Genomic DNA, 16099 nt, shown 5'->3' with positions numbered 1-16099 from the left:
TGGTGACGCCACTATTCAATTAACTATTCTACTCTTCATAACACTCAACTATAATTGACTGTAATCGCCTGTATCGATTGTGTCGTGTCGTTGGTTCGATTCCCAAAAACCAACAAAATTTGTGGGGGCCGATAAACCCGAAAAGGGGTAGAAATAGGGCCAAAGATATTAATTAAGAGATTCTAATTTAAAAAAAAACACTCAAGTACGATTTGAAAATGCAAAACAAAGTCGTTTCATATTTTTTTTTTCTTTAATAGTATGAATTGGTAATCCTATAAATAAATAATTTATTCGGGCTTTTTTTTTACTAGTACTTCATATTTCTGTTTTTTTGTAATGTTTGCTTTTTCCTCTTCACCTTGTATCACGTTCTGTTTTATCATGTCCTGGTATGCTATGTTCTGTGGTGGTGAGTTCTGTTTGGTCCGGTCACTCTGGGCTATTGCTGGAAACTTTATATCCAAAAATTATCTTCAAATTGAGGATAAAAATATGTTATCGTGCATGATAGATTATATCAAGATAATGTGTCATGCACAATACTAATAGCTATAATTGTTAATATAATATTGGAATGCATTATTATTTGTGTATTAATAGAGTATTAATAGATTCTTGATAAATACTTTGAAAAAGAAACATTGGTAATAAAAACTAAATAATAATAAAAAATAACTTTATTTAATATACATTGACTTATATACATACACGAAATGACTAGTTTAATATATACAAATTGAAAGAAACTACAATATAACAAATAAATACTATTGATTATCTGTAGAAATCGTAGGAATTATTCAAACAATAGAATTTGGTCTTTTGGTTTCAGCTGCACGATCAACAATTACAAAAAGGAGTAATTGTAATTGAAAAACATAAACATAATGATATTAATAAATTAGTCTAGGCGCTAAAAACATGACTCAATCCACGGAGTACATTGCGGCGCATAGCCTCAGCTGGAAGTCCTTGTACAGAAGTTTTCCACCGAGAGGTACTCGACTCAGGAACATCGTGGGGGACATCAAGCAGAGAGCTTTGCCGTTCATAAGAAACCTTGTTTGCGGTACTTCCGGTAGGCCGTGCGTGGACGCGACCTCATTAAGCCATTGCGCCACATGCTCTCTCGACCAATGTCTCGGATCTAAACAAAAGAAGAAAGCAGTAAGTAAATTGTTGCAAATAACGAGATCATCGAAAACCGTACCTTTGGGAAGAGAATCTTCCTGTCTTCTGGATCTGTAGATGGTGGTTGTTGGCTGGGCCCATTCGGAGGAAGGCCCGTACCTCACTGGGACTGACTGAGCGGTCTGCATTGTTTCGACGAGTTTTGTTTTGGTGATGTAGAAACCTATGGTTGCAGCTAATTCGAGCTGAAATTTAAAAAACACATTGATTAAAATCAGGGATCGAAGGCGGAAATGGCTGTTATCATGAACATAAAATTAAACAAAAAAGAGAACCCCCAGAACTTTAAAAGATATTGTTCTTTTTTTTGTAACGGAGGAAGAAAAAAAGCGAGTTTAAGATTTAAGTGCTTAAGGAAGACGTTAATAAACGTCCATCAATTAGTTTATCTTCTCGTCCACATGTTGAACATCTTCGGCGATTTGTTTGGCCGTTATTGGGGAGGAGAAAGGAGATAATCATTTTCCGAGAGGATAGATAAAAACACCCCGTAATATACGGTCGACGCCTTTCCGCCAAGGCGAGACCCCAACAATTTTTAACCAATCTCCACAATCTTTTGCAGCCGAGAGGACCACTTAAAAACTTATTTTCGTGCCACCCCAGAAAACGGAACAGATGCGATGATAATCACGTGCGATTTTTCTTTTCCCGCCCAGTAGGCCGGAAACTATCAATTTTTTCGCCACCCATGAAACATTTACAGATCAATTTGAAGCATTCGTTGCATTAAAACTTGTTACCCTTTTCCGGTCTCCCCTTCCATTTGCCGTTTAAATCATATATGATAATTATTTTATTTACATTTATTTATAAATACACTATTTACACTATTATATAAATATATTATATCAATAAGTGCAAGAACTGTACTTGTTTGTTTATGAAGTAATAACCTTTCAAAATAGATTTCGAGCGAATGGTATCTGCTAATGATATGGAAAGAAAACTGAATGAGCTGGTTATGGTCAGGGAGGGTAATTAAAAGCAAATATGAATAAATGAGAACCGGAAATGGTTGCTCAATAGAGGAAACCCGATATGAATGACACACAAACGAACGGGCGGAATGCGTGGAAGCGACGAAAATAAATAAATGAACAAAAAAAAAGAAGTAGAGACCGGTCGAATAATAATAATAGTGGCGATGTTAATTGAAAATCGTTTGATAATAAATTTCCGGCCGGCGCCGGGAGCATTGCAAGGATACGGATATCCTGCGCACATGGCGTCCTTTATATCACATCACCATGGTACCCATTAAAAGGTAGTCGCGTAGAGCAAATAACAAACAAAACAAAACGGATAATAATGCAAAAAAAGGAAGAGCGACAGAAACATCGACCGCCGCGAAAAAAAGGAAAACGAGAACGACACGACGACACCGATTTGGATCGAAAAGGAATTCGATTGAGCGGCAAACCGTAAATCGGGATGGGTGGATCGTGTTACTAAACGAAAGACGATTAGAGTGCAAATTTGTGCGTCACGTCCGCCGAAAACGAAAAGAGAGGAAATGCAGAAAAAAGAACGAACATACACGTGCTTTTTGGGATGTCGTTATTATAGACGACGCACAGTTCTCTTTTTTCTTTCTAAGTTTCCTTGTACGGAATTTTTCGCCAAGGTGGATTAGCGGAAACGGAGTAACACCCCTTCCTGCCTGAAAACCCACCCCAAAAAAAGTCGCATCCCCTCGAGAGTGCTGAAAATAGCATTTCAGAAAAAGCACCCACGGAGACCAAATGAAGGAGGAATGTCGAGAGTCGAGCACAGGAACAGGAAGCGCGTGTCCAGACGTCTGTCGGTAGCGCGCGTTCGGCCTCGCTTTATTATTAATTCCGATCAATTAAGACGAATTTCGTGGTTGACCTAGAACCGGAAATGGCCTAGCGTAGGTCTTCAACGATCGAAAACATCGAAGATGATAATGTTGATGATGACGATGATCCGCTTCGGTTCCTGAATGGGCCGGTGCTTCCGGCCGTGGCCGTCTTGCTCGCATTACCATTTAATTCTGCCTTTGTATGGTAATAACCAATTTACATAATTTGAGGATAAACCCGGGGAAGAACGAAAGAAGAGGAAAGTGTGCAAGACGACCGAATGGGTCTTCGTCTGCTGCTACTTCTGCGCGCACGCGGATGCAGGAAGTCCATTGTTTTCTTATAACTTAATAAATGCTAATTGAGAAGACGTACATAACAATAATGAGAAAGAAGGAGAGAGAAAGCACGAAACCCAAGAGAGGATGGTTTGATGATGATGGTTCCGAAAGCACGGTTTCCGCGCCAATTAAACCCGCAACGTTCTCGAACGCTCTCACAAGGAATCACACAATACATTCCCTATCAATGCAATACCGTAAAAAATAAAGAGAAAAAGAAACGCAGAAGGCAGTGCTCGAGGAGTGAAGATGAAGAGAGGCCTTGTTGTCATAGTACATTCACACCAGCAGCTTTTTTTCTCTCCTTCCTTTTTCAGTCACCGACCAAGTTTGACACTTCAGGAACAAATATTTACTCTATGAATATATATTTTTAAAAAACATTTAAGTGGTTTTAGTAGAAACTACTTTGCACCAACACATCCCATAACCAAATTGTTTACATACACAAAATGAATAGTTTCAGTCTTCATCAATTCTAAAGTAACTAATCATGTACATGTCATGTCAAGCATCTTATAACATATATTGAATATACGTCATAAGACTGCCATAGCAAATTAAAATAAATTCGTTTCGTCTGAGAAATAAATATTTATTTTATTATTAATAAAAAGTTTTGAATTTGTTAAAATTGGTACATTTTTTAAATTAAAGTTTCAATTGATTTCAACCAACCAAACCAAATAAATATGACAGTATAGTGCCATTCAAAACGAATTGTAATTTAAATTATTTCATAAATCAGCAATAGATTTTTTGCTCCCAAAAAGACTGATTTAATTATAAATAATAATGAAGTATTTAATTTAATCAAAATTTACTACATTTGAATAATATTAATTAATTGCAATTTATGCACAAGAGCAAGAAAAACAAACACAGGACGCTTCGTAGATTATTTTGGTGATGTTCTCCTTTCGCGTTATTTTGACTATTTGCCTCGACTACAAAAATAAATGCGGCAAACACCTGGTGCGAACGAAAATTACGAACGGCTTTACTTGCACACAAATGCATTTTTGTCGAAAGTGTTGAGATCGTGTGAACTTTTAAAAGTTCTGTTCTCCAAAAACTCTTTTCTTCTTCTCCTCGTGCATTAAAATTGAAAATAATACATATAACTATTTTGTAAGACGATTAATCGCAAAGAGTGCAATCACCGAGACTGATATAAACAATAAAAATACACTTGGAGACAAAATAAAGGTGAATTAGCAAATCGTTTCAGCACGAATGTTAAAAAAATAATAAAATTTTGTAACTTAAATTCATTGAACTTGTTTTTGATCAAATTTGAGATAATAATGTGTGTTGAAAATGTGCAAGTGAAGTTATATTGATTTTAGATTGGAAGTAATTTCATTTGTAGATCCTTTGTTGCTGCAGTTATAATAAATATTAAATGGTTTGGTTGATTAACGAGTTAAAAGAAGGCAACGAATTCGCCTGGTAATTGATTCATTTTATCTTTTGGGACAAAGGTTAAATGATCAAATTTCAAGTAATTCATGGAGTTGCAGCTCCGGCGTTAAGTTAATAGAAGACGAAGGGAGCAAAAAGTAAACCGAATCGATGTTCTTTTTCGAGAGAATATTTACGATGGAAATAAATAAAAGCGGAGCAAGGTTTGTGTATATGTATATACGAGCTCCATCCGAAGTGTTTATTATTGATTTACTTAATCAATGAAGTTGAGTAGATAAGGACGAAAGTGAATGAGGGATATTGTAAATAGTAAAGATAAAATTAAAAAAATGTGGACGACTTCCTTTTGCAACACTATCTAATATAACTAGATATTTGATTAAACGTTAATGATTGACATAATTACCTTTTTTTGGCAGTGTGTTGTTTCCAAGTTATTTTTGCCGGTCGCTTGGGTTCTGGCAAAAATCCAATTTTCCCACCAAAACAGGACACAAAATTCACACGTACGTAGTTTCGAATTTGGCGCGAGAAAGAGTATTGAGAACGAAGCGAGCGAGTGAGCGAAGCGTAGCGTTCTCTTCGAATGCGCTTGTTCGAATGACGTCTGGTCGAGGCAACCCCGTAGTTTATATACCCGTCCCATCGATGGGCTCAACCCTTGGCGCGCGCTTCCGGCTTTTGCCCTGCGCATTTATTTTTTACCCCCTCGTCGAAGGATGTTTGCGACCGGGAAGCAAATACCAAAAAAAAATAAAACGAGCTCGATACATGACTATTCGGTTTGTTTTTGTTTGCTCTGTTATTTTTTTCCGCAAAAAAAAATACGTGTCCCTTTTTCTCTTCACATATTTATTATCCTTTTTGTTTCGCCTTGTTTATTATAAATAAAAATTCCGCACAGAAATACGCGCGCTCCGTCGTTTCCGGTCCAACGAAAACAAATAGCTATTTCCGTTAAAGAGGATAACACTATTATTTTAAATTAAGGATTGTACAACTACCAAAATACATCTTATAAACAATCACGTATTTTTACAATTACGAAAAACCAGAAGTAAGGATAAAATATATCATGTAATAAAATATAAATATAAATAAAATATTTTTTTAATAAAAATTACGAACAAATCAAGGTAATTTTATATTTCAAGAAAAGTTAACAAAAGTCATTTTATTAGATGCAAACTTTAATATTTATTTCTTTTTGTATAAATTATTTTCTATGATGATAACATTCTAAACCAGGGGTGCTCAAACGGTCGATAGATTCCTTCTGTTTTTAAATTATTATTATAAATATTGAATTCATATAAAATTAACAAATTATAAATCTTACACTGAGGATGAATTGAAACACGTTACAATAACAAACGAAACAGTTTCGCATTGGCAAAAGGAAACTTGACGATGTCAGATTTAGCTGGCTCGAGCCGCCTTCGCTAACGATTCAATTAGACTGAATTCCTTCATTACAGACTTTCAAAACTAATTGAAATAACCGTTCTATATAAATGCAACTTAATTGACATATTTATTTTCTCTTAGTTAATTAATCAATTAGTGCGGTAATAACGATATAGAAATAAAAGAAAATCAACTAAGCTTAACGTTCGTTCCTCTCTTACCATCATTTTCGATTTCGTTACCTCGTTTAATTGCAAATCATATAAATTGTAATTGCATTTAAATTTCAATTAAGTCTAATAGTAGCTTGGTAATTGCGGTTGAAACGATGAAAAATATACGAAATAAAAAAATCTTATATTATAATTTTATAGTGAACTTCATAACGAGAGAAATTAATAATAAAGTCTTTATATAATAGTAAATTTATGGTTATGTTTTCATATTTAAGTAAATTTAAAAAATGTTAATTTACAAAAAAAGGCCTTATATTTTCCGCATTTTGTTTAAATAAAGGAAATATTTTTAGCTATTAGAATAAAAAAATATAACTTCAATATGTTACTTCTACGATTACTGTAAATTTCACTGACGAAAAGGAATTAATGGAAACTATGTCAAAGTTAATTAAAATGTAACATCTAAGTAGGACTAATTAACCCGGTTTACCGGCCAATATGATTACCGAAATTACCGGTAAATTTACAATAAATACAGCTAATTTCGATATTTTTTAATAAAAATGAAGAGGAACCAAATAAAATTTCCACATTATGAGAATGAAACTCACGAGTGCCAAGGCATAAAAAAACTTTTCTTCTGAAAATGCAATATATACTAAAATTTCAACAAATCTGAGTGATAATACTTAAGAATTGATTTGTCTACTAAGTAAGAAAGAACTGCATCTGAATATTTAAAAATAAAGTACTTCGCCGGGCCTGGTCATTACAGAATAAAATTATCGATATTGGTAATACTTTATTTTTAATCATTCCAACTTTGAGCAATGAAAAGTTGCTCCTAAATATTTAAAGTAAAACTGAGATGTTATCAATAGTTTAATTATATGAAAACAATCAAACATGAAACATATATATAAGTTAGAAGTATTCAATGTGTTTTATCGTATTTCTTTAAAATTATGACAAATATTAAAATTGGAACTAAAACTATATTTTAGATTATACTTTAAAGCAGATATTTTTAAACGGCACACTGGTGAGAGAATTTTAGGTGGATTACAAAATTTATAAAAATCATTAGTTAAATTGTTTTCAAAATAAGTACACAGCACAATTAGTGCAAATATCAAAATAGAAACATTTGGATAGAAAGATCTATGGTCAATAGCTCTTTGTATCAGTTGACTTTTTTTTTATTTATATATATTTTGTGTTTTATTATTACTGTAAGCTTTTTTTTGAACGACTGATGCAATAAACATTAATATTATTTTAGAAACATCATTACAATATATGTGTGGGGCGGAATTTTAACTATATATTGAAAAACACTGCTTTTATAGAATAGAAATAATAGAAATGTAGTTCATGTAAATCAAAAAGTGTATCGTGACTAATATCGATTGATTCAATGGTAGAAAACTGGAGGAGGATAAGCAATGCGAGATGTGTCAAGAAGTGGAAAGCCGTAAATGCGGAACAATGAGGAGTGAAATTGAAAGAGCCTCCTGTTTTCGGACGTGTCGGTTGGCGTTTCGAGTCTTGGTTAACAACAAAAGAGTCCTCCGGTTTTTGGGGAAAACGTATTTATTTTTGTAACATCTGCGAGACACGGCATCTGCTCGAAGGAGGAGGAGGAGGGTACAAATTAAGGCACGAGACAAAAGGGCTGTGGATCCCTGTCTCATGTGCATCATACACCATAAATCTATATGTGTGTGTTCCAACTAAAAAAAGAAGACTACCCTGAGGGTAGGAAGGTCCGATACAGATAAGAAGCACGTAGAAAAGTGCCAGCGGATGATGGTTGGCTCTAACGGACCTGACCTAATCGAAGGAAGAACCACCGTGCGGCCATCAAGCAGATGCATTGCCCATGGTCATGTCCGAGGCAGGTTTAGGACGTGCCCCGGCATTGAAATGTCGTAACGAACACACATACAAGAGAAAATAGTAAAAATAAAGTATTTTGGTGCGAGTAGGAAAGAAAGAATGGAGAAACTAGGTACGAAAGCGAACGTGACTGTGGTTTTTGCGAAAGCGTGCCGACCGTCGTCGGCCCCCTTTTGACAAATAGTCCCGAATTCCAATAACAATGCCATCACCGTCAGCTACTTATGCGACCGACGGAGAGGAAACGAACGCATTCGATTTCATCCCTCGAGAATTTAATATCCCCAACAAAAATCCGCTTCTACGAGGGGATGAAAAAAAAACTAGTATCAGTACGCACACAAAGAGCTTCACGAAAGAAAGAAAAAATAGTAGAATAGAGAGGAACGCAGTTCGGTTATTGAATTCCGACAATTAACCGACAAAAATGTGCGCGCACAAATGAAAAATCGTTCGTGCGAATCAATTGAGGCAAATTAATAATTTGAAGAGCCGAGGATTTTTGTTGTGCGCTCCTCGAACAACAAACATACAAACAAACAAAACAAAAAATATACATCGTACAACAAAACAGCAGCGCAACGGCAGAGCAGCAGCCGTGTGTTTACAATCGGCCGGTATTTAAATGCATAAAAATGGCGGAAACGGATATTGTGTTTCCTGGTCGACTTCCGATTCCAAAATCCGCTTCGGAAGGAAAGGTGGAAACAGCGGAAGGAAAAACATGAGAGAGAGAGAAACGAGTAACGTGCGCGAAGAAAGAAAATAACATTAAAAAAGAAATGAAACGCGCCCGAAAATAACTCGACCAATATCTTATCTGCCTTTGCGTATCGCTGCTTATTCAACCTTCTTCGTCTTCTCTCCTTCTTTTTCATATTCTTTTAAAAAAGCTGAAGGAAAAAAATGTAAGGAAAGAGGAGGTGGAAGAAAAAAATACGGGAGGGAACCTTCTTCCGCTCGGCAGATATGAATATTTACGAGAACGCAATTAGCTACGTAAATTTGTAATCGAATTCAGTGCAATTACCAAAGTGCATCAGCCACTTCCTTCCTGTTTCCAGTATCATACATACGTTAAAAATACATATTTCAGATTACTTTAGTCTACCTCTATTAGCGCATATTTTAAACTGCTTACTTACCACGTAATACTTGACAAGTATTACTTGTCACTTACCTTAAGAAGTCCATTTATATTTAAATAGAGATATAGATAAGAGTTTGCATTTCTATAAAATTAAAAATATACACAAGATACCAATGTTTAAAGTCAGTTAAATATACAATTTCTAGTAAAATAATAGCAATTATTAAGTGAATAATATGTGTTTTCTTACCGCAGAGTTAAATTAACAATTAGATTTATTATAAAATTTGAAATAGTTCAAGTCCATTCGACATATTTTAAAATGCATGAAATAAAAAAAATACTCAATTTATTTTATATTTCTTTAAAACGCTACAAAAACACAATTTATGTAATTCAGGAAATCTTCTAACTATATAATTACATAACAATTTGTTGTTCATCTACATTTTACGTATGCGGAAAGGATTTGAAGAAGACATGGTGGTAAATACCGTAGTAAGTCCATCATGTCCTTGTATTTCGATGTTGTAATTTGTCATGTTATTGTTAACGAAATCCCCACGGTATTAGTAACTTTTATGATTTGATATATACATATGAATAAGATATATAACAATAAGAAATAAACAAAAATGCAATTTAATTATTAATAGTTGATATTTATTATTAATAACAATATATTATCTCAAAAAAAAAGCATAAAGCATTATAATGTGTAATTGCGATGTAATTATCAAAGTGCCAAACCCCATTTCTGATTAATTTCATTTCGCACCATCGTTGCATGTTTTAAATAATTTAATCACTGTAAGAAACTTATCAAATATTTGTTAATGCTTTAAATTTCTCAAAAACAACAATAACCAATATAATGTTTAAGCTATGAGCTTACAAATAGAATGCTATGACTATGATATCTATAATAAATTTATCAAAGTTCAAACATTGCGTTTTTCTCAAAAACCTCTATAGCAAAATTTATGAAGGATTTTCTGTATAATTAACTAAATACATTTGTATCGTTCTTGATCTTCTCGTCCTATGCAGTGTAGATTTTGTTATATTAATCCAAAACTACAATACTAAACAATTAAAATTAACGATAAAACTATATAGAGAATCATAAATAGTAACATTATTCTATATTAGTCATATCATTGAATGTCCAAAGTTGCTCTCTTAATATTTATCCAATAAACATATATCACTTTTCCACACATGAGGTAAATTTAAATTTTAGTAATTTAAAAAAAATAGTCAGTGCAGCCAAAGAAGATTTAATTATCTTTTATTTAGTTTGTTAATTAAATAATATTAAAAAAGTAAAATATATGTATATTTTTCAGGAACTATAACTACTAAATATGTTTAAATAAAACGGTTTATTAGAATCTCTATTAGTTTACATTTATTGGGGTTTAAGTACAATAATGAATTTAGCAAAAGATAATGTCAAAAATAGCAACATTTCCAAGTTGCGTCATCAAAAGTATGTTTGTTACATAATTTGATGATAAGTGAGACAACAGATTTTTCTTTGCACCATCCGAAAATAGGAGCAACACGGAGAGTACTTATTTTTGAAAATCCACCGGTGATAAATTCTTTCGACGCTGGGGGAATTCTATATTCCAGGTGGCAGAATAAGCCATTGCCAAACTTAGCTTAATTGGCTACGAAACTATTTACGACTCAAAAGGAGAATCTTAAGACGATTACGATTTGTTAGGAACATGTTCAAGAATTCTCATATATAAAAAGGAAATGATTATTTTAATATAAAATAGTATGAATTTAATAGATTTCACTTTTAACTAATTATCTATTAAGACTTTTTCTAGTCATATGTATTATTATTATTGCATCAAACATTCAAATTATAGAAGCATGTGTAATTTAATTAAATAATAACTCTAAATAGACCAAATTCAATTTATTAAATCTGAGTCTTTTCATGTTGTTATATCTATTTAATACAGTTGTACCTTTAGTACTCTTCGGTAATTTGTGTCGGGTACCAAAATCAACATGTACTGAACGAATATAAGTAATAAAATAATTTAATAAACTATATCGTAGGAATGCATTCACCGGTTTATCGTGAGATTGTAGTGTCGAGTTTTGAGCATTCATCAAGTACCGTCGAGTTCCACTGTACTAGATGATTTAAAACAAAAGTTTAACATATAAATGAAGGCAAAATTATTATTATGAAAATATTAAAAAAAAAACACTAATACTGTAATTTTTGCGGAACTTCAGATAATTGGGCCAGTCGCTTAATCGGGACAAAATGTACCGATGTGTCCCCATTAAGCATAATCAACTGTATATAATAAACATATATCAATTTTAAAATGGAATACATGCAAACAATAAAATTACCAAGAAGCAGAATATAAAAAGCACAAATTAAGTATATTATGTTATTCTATAATAAAAAAACATCATATAATTTAAAATAAGTCTAACAAGAGAATACTAAATATCCCAACGTACACACATAATTTACAGACATAATCTTGAAATAGGTGAGGATTATGCTAACAACATCTTTTCCTTTTTTTCTATCAGACAAACAAAGAAGAGGAAATCAATGTTTTGCGGTGCAAGTGAATGTGTTTGAGAAACAGGTAAAGATGTTTCGTAAGAAAGAAAAAATGAAGGGTCGGATAAGAAAGGACGTGCTTATATCGATATTACCTGCGGAACGGCCGATTTCGGTGTGTTTTTACGCCTTCGCTTTATCCGGAATGAACTGAACGTGACTAATTCCTAATGGACAACATTATTACTCACCTGTCCGTAATCATCACGCTTCGTTTTCCATCCGGTTGATTGCTTCAATTTGCAATAAAAACGCATTCCATCTCAATAAATAAATACATTAATTAGCAATACATACTCAGGACGGGAAATGATTCACGTCGATGAGTTTGAACTATTTAATTATACTATCTTTTAAAGATTCTATCATTTAAAGATGAATCAAATAATTGAGTTTTGTTTAACTTATAAAAGAAAAACGAGTTTGAGAATTTAACAATATACACAAATATTTCTGATTTTAAACTCGATTTACCTAAACGGATAGCAGTTATTTTGTCAGGATCAATTTCATACTCATAAAAATCAGTTGTATTTTTTTTATTGCAAATTTTGCATTACGAAATAACATTTACTAATATAAAAAATCATAAAAAAGCAACATCAAAATAAGATAATATAACTTAGTTTTATTCTGAAGATTGACAACTTTTCTACAAAAGAAAAATCCTTAAATGTTCACTTTTACAAGACAAAATATCATTATTTTTATATGAGATTTCTTAGTGATTTAACAAAATAATTTATAAAATTTACAGTTATCTGAAATTTAATTAAAAATGCGGTCAATATACAGAATTAAATTAAAAAAATATTAAATATACTAATTATCAATCATCATCAATTACTCGATTATTCAGTCTATTATCAATTATTTTATTTTGACAATTCATGTTTAATTATATTTTTAAGATGTGTTTGAATACTTATTAAATGTAAGCCCTTTAATCAAGTTAAAGAGAAACTTAAGTACGCGTTGTCATATATTGATCTGCTATAAATCACAATTCAAACACGGATGAAACGTATCTATTTTTTTATTGTTTCATCGCTAATCCCAACGACAAGAAACATATCCTTTAATTATTGCACGTGTTTGTTTTCAGGAAGAGAAACGGACAAAAGTAAACATGACAACATCGAGTTCTGAAAATATATAAAAAAGACAAACAGACCACTGAATCATCGGCTTAGAGGTCCTGACACTCTTGACACACGACTTCCTTAATCTATTCATTCGGAAAACGACCGGTGGGTGTTTGTCCCGGTTTTAATTTGATCTTAAAAGACCTATTAGTGCGACTTATATCTATCCTTCGAACAGTCAACCCAATTTCACATCTTGCATTTAATGTTGTTCCAGGAGAAAACTGCACCCCGGCGGGAACGATCGCCCGACAAAATCTTTAACAAAATATCAACAACAACAAAAAACACGGAGACGATAAAATTGTATCCGATTATTACCTCCTTTTATGACCAAATCGTAAAGTCGGCAATCGCTGCAATAATGTTTATGGTTATTTTTATTGTCATCTTGTAAAGCAGATGTGTTTTTTTTGTGTGCGGCAGACGGAATGGAAGCCATCCCCGAATGACGATGGTCGTAATTGCGGAAGGATATTTTGTATTAAAAAAAATATGTCTGTGCGTATAACTGCGTACTATATATGCGTTAATAATAGTGAGGAATAGGAACAGGATGCATCTGTTCTTTACACACGGTTCGGCTCTGGTTAGTAACACCCCTCCCAGACCAGCAGGAACCGATATTAATCTGCTGCCCAGGAGAACGGACAGGTGTCAAGAATTTTCCGTGGTGCCCTGGATAAACAGACCGAAGGGCTTAAAATCATTGTCCGCGCTATTATTACTATTTTTATAATCTTCTGACAGGAAGCGCGTGAATGGCATTTCGGTATTTTGGAAACTGGGATGTCGGGGAATGTAAGCAGTCGCCTCTCCATAATCCGGGAACGTCAGAAATGCACGGCAGACGAGGTGCACACGTTTGGATAACCGTCATCTTCTGCTTGTGGTCAACGATAATGACCTTGCCGCCCGCTTTTGCATCCCGTCCACGATGGCTCAAGTTGGGATCCCTGATATTAATCTTCGTGACTATGGCAGTGGCCACGTGGGGCAATTCACCTGAAAAAAATGTACCTGTACATACCGTTTCTGCTCGTCGAAATCATCAACGTCGTCAATAAGGTTGTCACGATCTTCGATATCTGCGGAGATTCCGACCCCTTGGGATATAGTAAAGCTGTTACTCTTGTGATCTTGATCCTTTGGCTGCTCCTGGTGCCGCTATTCTACATGGACACCTTCCTCAAGAAAAGGAGCATGACAAAGAGCATCAAGAGATTGAAACGAAGCAGATTCACATCCTCACTCTCCAATATGTCGTTAAATGACATGCGTCTTACAAAAACGTAACAAGATCACTTTGTTTTGCGAAAACATTGTTTAGACCTACAACTAATTGCTTTTTGTAAAGAATTTATTTTGGTTTTTTAATAACTTTTGTAATAAACTCTAAAAATGCAGAAAGTAAACAATTATATCTTTTTGTATAAGAAAACTTATAAGGGCGGCATATACTTTAGTATTGGTACTGTTTGTATATTCCAATTGAAGTTAAAACTTTGGAATTAATTTTAACAAAGTGTCTGGTGTAAATCACGTTATATAATATTATCAAATTTGGTATATTTATTACACTTTACAGGTAAAAAATAAAAATTATTTTCAATAGTACATATTTTTGCTGTAGAAAATTGTACAACAGAACACATACATTACTAAAGATTCTTATAGATTTATAAGCAGCATTACTAGTGTTAACTGGATTATACAATAAAAATAGATGTTAAAATGACGTTATTATGTGATGAAATTAAAACGTCTTAAAGCATATTGATATTGATGTTCGGTAATTCGATCTTCGCCTCCGATACTAAAGTGTCGTAACCTAACACAAACCGCCAGAATATACAAAGAGTACAGTTAACGAACCGGCGTCTGTGACATGTGCAAGGAAATAGAATGTTCGTGTTTCGACATGTCGATATTCGGAAATAAATACGTTTAGACCTATACTAGATTAGTACTTTATTTTAATAAGTCTTATGTTATCTGGAAGTAAATAAATATCAGAAAGTAGAAAATAAATTTATTACCTGTATAATATTTGTTTGAAAAGATAAACGTAAAAATGACGTTTCATTTTTTTTTAGTTAGTACATAAATATATTAATGATAAAATAACAGTTGGAAAATATTTTTTAAAATTCATTTGATAAATAAAGTATTACTAAAAAAAAGTGCGTAAGTAATGTTGTAAACCACAAAGCAGTTGGTATTACAATAAGGGTTTAAGTTTTCATGTTTACAGATTAAGGAAGCGGTTCTCTTTAGAATTCCACGCTTTGTTTACACTCCCTTATTTGATCTTCCGCCCTTTTTAGGTAAAAAAATATACTGGAGAATTCATTTGCACAAAATTACCAAAGCACCGGACGTCTTCTTTCGAATAAGTATCTACCCGATTTGTTTGTATTGCGGAGTTGTAAAATGCAATCATTAAAATATTTATTATTTCTTTGTGTGTAATCAATACACACATACATTCTCTTATATTTATAATGAATAGAATTCGTGAATTCATGAATGGAACTTTTATTCATAATTTATGTGTGCTTGAACAATCGCAGGTGCTATTGTAATTGGTTAATTATGTGAATTGCTCATTAGTAAATTGGGTGGCGGCTCGCTCGGAACAATGACTTTTCGTGGATAATGGAGAACGGCGGGTGGCGACCGCAAAGAAAAGAAGAAGAAAGACGTTCTTGCAATTAACATACAATTAACTAGTGGTCGGGGTGGGCGCATCGTCAACATCATGCATAGGCACCTCTCGCCCGGCGTTTACTTTACTCCCGCTCATTAATTATTCATATTATCGTCGACATAGAAGACAACCGAAGGAGTTTCTTGTCAGCGCCGACGGGACGGAAGTGACAATTGTGTTTTTCCATTTCTATTTCTCTTCCTTATTCTTGTCTTTTGGGTCGATTTCGGGGCGGTCGTAAAGTTACCACCCCGGAGGTCAAAACCGGA

At 33.4% G+C, this 16099-nt stretch overlaps 1 protein-coding gene across 2 annotated transcripts; it reads right to left on the bottom strand.

Annotated features, from left to right (window-relative positions):
• Nucleotides 1–862: 862 nt before the first annotated feature.
• Nucleotides 863–5479, bottom strand: LOC108561849 (transcription factor ETV7). Of its 2 annotated transcripts, none has more exons than XM_017919947.1 (3): nucleotides 5196–5479; nucleotides 1214–1379; nucleotides 863–1150 (listed from the first exon to the last, which is right to left on the bottom strand). In XM_017919947.1, the coding sequence occupies exons 1-3, from the start codon at nucleotides 5433–5435 to the stop codon at nucleotides 930–932; spliced, it is 627 nt and encodes a 208-aa protein (XP_017775436.1). In that variant the 5' UTR covers nucleotides 5436–5479; the 3' UTR covers nucleotides 863–929. The 2 variants fall into 2 exon arrangements, with proteins under 2 accessions (XP_017775436.1, XP_017775444.1); XM_017919955.1 differs by having other exon boundaries at nucleotides 1214–1381; nucleotides 5199–5272.
• Nucleotides 5480–16099: the final 10620 nt, after the last annotated feature.

This window comes from Nicrophorus vespilloides, unplaced genomic scaffold (genome assembly GCF_001412225.1).
Source record: "Nicrophorus vespilloides isolate i.1.1-1 unplaced genomic scaffold, Nicve_v1.0, whole genome shotgun sequence".
Taxonomy (NCBI): Eukaryota; Metazoa; Arthropoda; class Insecta; order Coleoptera; family Silphidae; genus Nicrophorus; species Nicrophorus vespilloides.
The sequence above is the reverse complement of the archived record's forward strand: the minus strand, read 5'-3'. Positions and strand labels throughout refer to the sequence as shown.